This window comes from Meleagris gallopavo, chromosome 3 (genome assembly GCF_000146605.3).
Source record: "Meleagris gallopavo isolate NT-WF06-2002-E0010 breed Aviagen turkey brand Nicholas breeding stock chromosome 3, Turkey_5.1, whole genome shotgun sequence".
Classification (NCBI taxonomy): domain Eukaryota; kingdom Metazoa; phylum Chordata; class Aves; order Galliformes; family Phasianidae; genus Meleagris; species Meleagris gallopavo.
Window position 1 is genome coordinate 47588921 of NC_015013.2, and position 7958 is coordinate 47596878.

General features: G+C 40.4%; 1 protein-coding gene across 2 annotated transcripts in view; it reads right to left on the minus strand.

Annotated features, from left to right (window-relative positions):
* ESCO1 (establishment of sister chromatid cohesion N-acetyltransferase 1) overlaps nt 1–7958 on the minus strand; it is a 27045-nt gene that overhangs the window by 1071 nt on the left and 18016 nt on the right. Inside the window, exons 9-11 of one of the 2 annotated variants that reach the window (XM_010708825.3) lie at nt 2970–3059; nt 1715–1858; nt 1276–1463 (exon numbers count right to left, since the gene is read on the minus strand). In XM_010708825.3, coding sequence (XP_010707127.1) covers nt 1276–1463; nt 1715–1858; nt 2970–3059 — 422 coding nt within the window. Of the gene's footprint in view, nt 1–1275; nt 1464–1714; nt 1859–2969; nt 3060–3655; nt 3779–7958 lie in introns of those variants that run through there. The other variant, XR_004159240.1, reaches the window with a different exon arrangement.

Sequence of the window (7958 nt, forward strand, 5' to 3'; positions counted from 1 at the left end):
GGGGGGGATTACCCTCAGGGGATAATGTAAGATTATTTACACTGTCAGGCCACAAATCATTGATTAAGAAGTGGGATGTTCCAAAGGAGGAAGCCTCATTCTCTATGAGCCATCATCTGTCTGCTCTTATCAAATGGCAAAAAGAAGCCCTCGTTCTGGGAAGGTTTTCTTCTTTTAGAAGAAGTGTTTCTATGGGGCCATTTCTTCAGAGTTGCATCAAGTTCAGTGTCAGAGTTTGCTCTGAATTCTTTCCAACTATATAAAGGACAAGCACCAGGAAGGGAAACAACAGCTACCAGCAAGTCAGGGTCCTCACGGAGGGGTTTGATGGAATTTCAAGTGCCAGTCTGAAATAAATCACGTTTGTCATTTCGGATAATAGCACAGCTTGGTTTGATTTGGAACATCTAAGAACATGGCCTTAACATAATTCCTAAGCAATACGCATTCAGTAATAATTATATGAAAAGGAATATTCAATTTGCTTACTTTTTTATGAAAATATTTCATATAAGTTCTATTCTTGCTTGAGTAAATAAGGAAATAGTCAAGGATACTGTTGTACTTTCCTAGATGGCTACATCAGCAAATTTAGGAAAACAAGCTAGTGGAAGGCCAGACAAGCACCAGAACACAGTGTAAGATGAGATGCAACATTTTTTAACATCTGTTTAAACAGTGGTGCAAACATTTGAGTCCTTTTACATGTCTAGCACTTAGTATTCAGTTGAAGCTACTCATCAGTAGCTACTGAAGCCCCATGGAAATCGAAAGTTTCTCAGAATATTTGGTGAACCTGAGCAAAGCTTTAAAAAAAAAAAAAGCAACACATGACTGAAGTGCAGCTGTAAGCCACTGACTGGGCTCCATCAAATAGTGGTACGTACTTCTTTCCACTCATTTCCCCCTTCCTACCTCTAAGGAATGGGTCTTTGGCCAGTGACAGCATCACAGTCCTTAACACTTGGATCTCAAACACTCAGCCCAAGCACAGTTTGATTTCCTTCACTCATCATTACCTGAGAGGAATTTACCCAAGCCCACCTGCAGGCTGGCTCTTAAATAAAGACCCTCTTTTAAACACAAGATACTGCAGAATGCTGACGTTACTTACTGACCCCACACTGTACTGGAACTGTCAACCACACTCACCTCTATATTCCCAGGTATCACAGGAAACTTAAAAACCCAAGCTTGAAGCACAAAGTAACGCAAGGGCGTCTTGGATTAAGTTCTAAAATAGCCATATAACCAAGGCAACATCTTTAATATTACCTAAGACACTCTATCATCCGAGAAGCAATCTTCTTGCGACGCATCATGCTGAACACCCATATTCGACTGATGCCACAGATAGCAGGCTCTGGGGAGGTTGAGCAGCACCACGCTTTCTGTCTTTCAAATATGACTTTTTCATTTTCTGAACTAATTTCTGGAACCTTCTCTTCTATCACTCGGTAGCCCTACAGGTGACATCAGAACATTCGTTACTTTATAACAGCATCTTTATCAAATAAAGTAATTCTTGTCTGTCTCAGCTCAGCGCCAACCATATTAAAACGAACGGCTGCATTTCAGAGTGATTTAACACCAAAAACCTTTTCCCCACGCCTCCCCCCATATCAGCTCAATGGCCAGTCCTGGATTCAAAGGTATTTCTGTAGTTGCAGAATGTGAGGAGCTCTTACAGACAGTCCTTCAACTCATCACTTACCCACTGGATATGTTCTGCAATTAAACAGCCAATTACTTTTTTGTCATTAGAAATAAAAAGAAGAGTTTTCGTTCTCGAGTAACACATGAGCGGAGCTTGCTGAAATCCCAAGTCATTGTCTACCATTTCTCTAATTTCTTCAACCTGTCAAAATAAGTGTAAATGATATATAAGAAATATATATATCAATATACATTCTTACAAATATTCATAAAAATGACAGGTTTACGGAAACACGTTAAAGCATGTAGAACACTGAAAGCTATTCCAGAAGTAAGGATTGTCCTAAGGAATGTACAAGTCCACTTAGCTGTTTCTTGAACAATACTAGGCTGAAATAGAAAGAGTAGACACCTCTACATCAGCTTTCATTAAGCCCCAGTTACTAAGAGCTAACAGAATGTAGGCTCTCAAAGTGTGACTCTGATACTTCACCCAGCAGATGAGGTCTATGCCAAAGCACAGAAATGAGGTGGCCTCCCTAAGTGGTGCATTAAAAGGAACAAGCTGCTTTAATGCACACTGCAGTTACACACAATACTGGAAGTAATGGTGCTGTGAATATATGAAGTTAGTGGCATTCTAATGAAAATCACGTACAAGTTGTTTGCTTTGGAAGAACAACGTGCACTCATGAGCTTAAACTGCAGTATGGAGATCCTATTGGACATGGAGGGAAATATTCCCACATCATGGACAGTGAAGTACTGCAACATAGTCTCAGGGAGTTATATAAAAAGGCCCACACAAACAAAAAGCCCGCAGTTTTAGAAGTATTAGAAAGTTATTGGATGCAGCATAACCAGAGCAAATCCTGCTTTGGACGCAGGAATGGAAGAGAAGACTTTGAGGCCACTGAATCTGTTTTTAGCCAAGAATCAGCTAGAAAACGGTGAAGACACTCATGCTGTGAAATACCATCGGCATGTTTCTATTTGTTTAAGCGTAGCAGAAAATTTTTTGTTCCACAAAATATCTGGCAGGCATTCAGCAAACATATTACAAACAGTGAGAGCACCAGTTGGCTGGAGCTGCTCCTGCCCTGCCTCCCCTTCAGCCCAGGCCCACCTCCCTGTGGGAGGCACGTTGTAGGAGCGAGATCTCAGACGTCTTTGCAGAGAAGGCTGCAGAGCCACGGCAGCTTTGAGTCCAACCACAACTGCTTCCACCTAAATTTACTAACTCTACAGCCCCATCACTGATATTAAAATTTCAAACAAAGTAAGATATACAAGCCTAGTTCTTCTTGCCATACCTTTTTAAGTGCATACTTTGGGTCATCAGGAAGAACCATTATTATCCTCCCATCAGGATATTCAGCCAAAATTCTCTCCTTTTTCCATCCCTAAATAAAACAAACATTTATCTAAACCAGATACAAGATGTACTTTTACAAACAGAAATTTCATATCATTGCTCTAGACGCTGAACTTAGGCAGAGACTTCCAACTATTTAGCAGCTGTTGTGCTAGCGAAGGAAACTTCAGCCAGCTACTTCAGTCTTAAAATGAGCACAAGAGATACAACGGGATCTTATTTATGGTAGAATACAACAGCCTAACTACAACTAGGAATGATTTATGAAAGCGTCTCATTTCCCAGCTAGACTTTTTCCCCCAAGGACTGCAGTGCACACTGAATTTTTAAATGGAAGCAGCACATTCGGCTCACACAACTGATCTCCACACCTATGTCATATTTATTTTTGAGTCCAGCCAATGGAAAAAACCCTACTGGTTATTGAAAGATTTCTTTTTAACATAGTTACCTCCACAAATACACACTCAGTTTTAAAGTTTTGGCATGCGAAAGACCTCCAGGAGGTTCTAAGTGAACTGATTGGCATGCAGTTGCCCAAAATGTAAGGAATAGTTTATTTTGTTACTGATCATAACTAATAAAGCCACAAGAAGGATACTATAAAAAAATTTTTATAACTACCTTCTAAGAATCTAATGGGGAAGGAGGCTACGTTGTGTGTATCTGAAGTATAAACATACTCAAAAAAATAGAGGTAATTAACTCTTCTTCAGATCCACACTCGTGGTGAATAATGAGCAGTACCTGCATGGAAAAAAACAAAACAAAAAAGCCACTTAAATCTAGTAAGATGGGACTGGTAGATATCAGAAATCAAGTTGCTTTGACGGGACCTAAAACACTGAATGCAGAAGTAACTTCAGCCACTAGAAAGGCCGATCAACAAGTCTTACGCAAAGCAACTGCAAATGGAAAAGCCTTTGAAGAAACAATATTGATGGAGTAATTCTCATTGCAATCCGTAACTTTCCGCAAAATAACATTCAGCTAAAGACCAAGCAATGCAGTTTGGCACCAAATGAATGCCGTGTACACTACCACCAAAAGAAGTGACCAACTTCGGCGTTATAACACTTGATCTGCACCTCGGATGCACCGTGCTGGTTTCAGTCCCTCACCCCAAACATGACGTGAAGAGAATAACTTTAGGAGCTCCCCTGCTTGCCAGCAGTCCTGCAGCTATTGAGGTCCAAGTCCCGCCGCCAGCAGGGCGACAGCAGCAACACAGCTACCATTTAGATCCTGCCTACCTCCCTGCTCTGTACTGCTTGCACTAGGTATCAGCACAACCATTTGGACTCGTATTTATTGCGGTCTAAGTATGATTCAGGTAAGCAAACAAGTGTCATTTGTAGGACTTGATGTGTGCTTTGAGACTGTTGGAAGAGGTGGACAAAAAAATTGGGCAAGGCTTATTATTCTCCAACCTCGGACAAGAAAAGCTTCTGGTAACCTACATTAAACCACCTCTGAGCATCACTCAACAGCTAAATAGCCCTGGAGAGCACCCAGAATGTTGCAGGCCTCATGCAGAAAAATGCTCTCTACGTTTAAAGCTCTGTTACCCTAATAGCCAGGTATTTCCAGCAAAGTGAAATCTGTTCAGAAACATTTTATAAGCAACAGCTCATAAAGCAGAAGTCTAAACCTTATTCAGTCAAAATATAGTAACTGTAAAGATAAAATTGCTCTCTAATACTCCGAACTCATTACTGTTTACCTATTTATTTTCTTAAGTGATGGGTACCATATAGGAACTAATCAGGGAAGTTCTACATTCAAGCATTTTGGAATTGATGCTGAAACATATCTTTTAAATAGAGTTCTTCAAAACCTTCCTGCAAACGCTGAGCTCATCTAACATTTATAGTTCATTTGATTTACATTAGAGAAGACACATTTAAAACCCTTGTTACTGAAGCTCCATGCATTTCACACAAACTAACATTTTATGTATCTGCTTCCCCAGCATCCTTAGTTTTCAGCCTTAGGAAGGAAGGAACTGTGCTCCCTATAAAAATGACTAACAGAAATCATGCACAAGATGTGTCACTAAAACTGGACTGTAATGCAGGCAGAGGGCAGCAATGTATTACCACAGTAAGAAACAAAAGAGTAGTGTCTGCAGTGTATTTTACAATATTCTACTACAGTGTCAGAAAATGCTTTTCCCTTCCCTTTTAATTGACATTGCTTCAGGGCAATAAGACTTACTGCAGAGCAAGATGCCCTGGCACTCCTGTACATCGCTTGTGATGAACTGAATGAAAAGGGAAGCTCTTGTTCTCACCAGGATACGTGTTCTGCAAAGGCCTGAGTAGAAGAAGGTGATTATACCACTCCTCTCTGACACTGAAGCCTTTCAAAAACAGCAGACGACCTATACGAGTAGCTGTAGTGTGGCACATACAACCTCATCACCACAGATGGGCAGATGAGCGCTGTACGGAGCCCCACTGGTGCATACTAACAGTTGCAATGCCCTCTTCCCTTCCATGCCATGGCTATTTACCCCACAGGGACTCACACTGCTTTGAAAAAGCATCCTGAAAAGCCACCTGATATTTCATAATGTTTCAAGCTGTTTGATAGCTTTCCCATCCAATTCAAACAAGACTGAAGATTGCTTGTGCTTGCTTATTCAAGTACGGCAGTAATAGAAGTACAAAAGAGAGACCAGAAAAAGGACAACGCAGCTGCCAGTCCATCAGGATAAAGTGATACAGACAGTAAATACAGCTGCAGTGCAGCACTCTGCCCTCACTGGATACGTGTACGACAAGGCAGCACACAGGTGGAAAGGCAGCTCCCACGGCCCTGTAACTCAAGTGTTCTGAGCTCAGTTCTACACGCAGTATGTTGTGCTCAGTGATGCTATCTGACACGGATTTGCTTTTAAAGACATACACTGGAAAACACAGTAAGAGTGCCTCCTGTGCATTTCCTCAAGTTTTAGATGTTCTTAGGGAAGAGTACTAAGTATGACAGCAAACCTGGTATTTTTCTACGTCTGTCAGTGCTGGCTTGACTATATGTCCTATTTCCCAAGTGAACACATACAGATCAAAAGTGGTGGTGTACTTTTGTTACGCAATTTCTTTCCCCAGAACAATTGAGTTAGAGAGTGAGACGTGGTTAATACTGAATAATTCTAGCTATCTTCACATAGAAAAGCACTGGTGGAATTTTCCCTTTAGTACGAAACGTTACAATAATTTGCAGCAGAGAAATAGGCCCAGTGCATTCTTCTTCCTGCCTCTTTCATCAGGTCACAGATACTCAGCCTCCCCTTCAAGTAACATGGAGAAGGGGGTTCTGACTACAGAATGCATTAAGATCAGTGGATGCAGCTGTTCTAACACAGTTCACAAACAATGAGTATTACAGAAGATAGCAAATGGTAAGAACTTAATTTGTGACACTGCATTTCATTTTGCACAGATGGATCAATTTTGGAATTTATGCAAATCAAGAGAAGATGACATGAAGCTGATCATCATCTTCAAGCCTGATTATCTTATTAATCTTATCTGATCTTATCTGATTGTATTATTTGTGGTAGCAATGGTAATGAGAAGACAGTTGGACTAGATGATCTTATAGGTCTTTTCCAACCTTGAGATTCTATGATTCTATCTGTTAACCTCAGGTTCCAGGAAGCTGGTCGTTATGATCTGAAAATCCTAAGAATCTCAGAGACAAACCCAGGTGCTGTTCAGTAGAATACCTGTTTAAAACTTAGGCAGATTTGACATCAGCCCAAACAACAGCTCTTTCTGCTTTCTTGAACTCTTAACTGAGAGAGTGAGCTAGAAATATGAACACTGCATTAACTTCATTCACAGCACGCAACCAAATCCACAGACATTTCCTAACTTAAATATTTATCTTCACAAGATAAAAACCTCATTAAAAATAACGTCTCTTTCTAAAAAAGTCTGTGCTGAAATACTGAATTGATAATACGTGGTGTCACAGAGACAGCTAGATGTCTGCTTTTTTAAAACTGAAACTGAATCACATATCCATCCTACAAGTTAGCACTGAAGTTACCAACTGATGTGTGTGTAATCACACAAGGCCAGCACATGCTGGAATGGCGTATTTTTCTGGAGATTTTCAGATGTCTGAAACCAGAAGGGTAGTGAGACAGATTCCTGCGTTGGTCTACAGCAGCACATCTCTTAAACTGCTCCTGTTCAGTGCTGTCCCTGACCACCTTACCATCTTGCTTTCTCAGTTTGCACGCTTCTCTTTAACAGCAAATACCACCCTTCAGGAAACCCATACCGTTCCTTGCCAATCTGCTGTTCCCTAATCTAGAAAATACCATTACACTTTCTAATTTTCCCCTCTTTCCACATAAGGCCTGCATCTTCCTTGTTGTCTCTATTAGCCATCAGTGACAAAATGAGTTTCTCCGCCATCTCCTTGCCAGGCTGTCCTACCTCTGAGGACATCATGAAACTTACAGAGATATCTAAAAAAGATTATGTACTAAAGGTAAGGAAATAATTAAAACATATAACATATAATATTAAAAACATATTTAAAAATATGTTCTGTTGAAGACAGTAAATAACTTATCATTTTATATAGACTATCTTCTGGTTACTTGGTACTTAAATAAAAAAGGCAAAAATAACCCACAAAGCAGCTGCATGAAGGTGGGCAAGCCACTAACAACAACAAAGCCAGTTTTCACAGTTCACAGTAACAGCAGCTCTGCCATCATATACATACAGTCTTCTTTTTGTGATTCTGTGAGATGAATCATCAACAGAAATACCAAGCACATAACAAGAGACACTCAATAGGGAGAAAGGCTGAGAATCATAGAATGGTTTGGGTTGGAAGGGACCTTTAAAATCATCTCTTTCCAACCCCCTGCTATAGGCAGGGACACCTCCCTCTAGACCAGGTT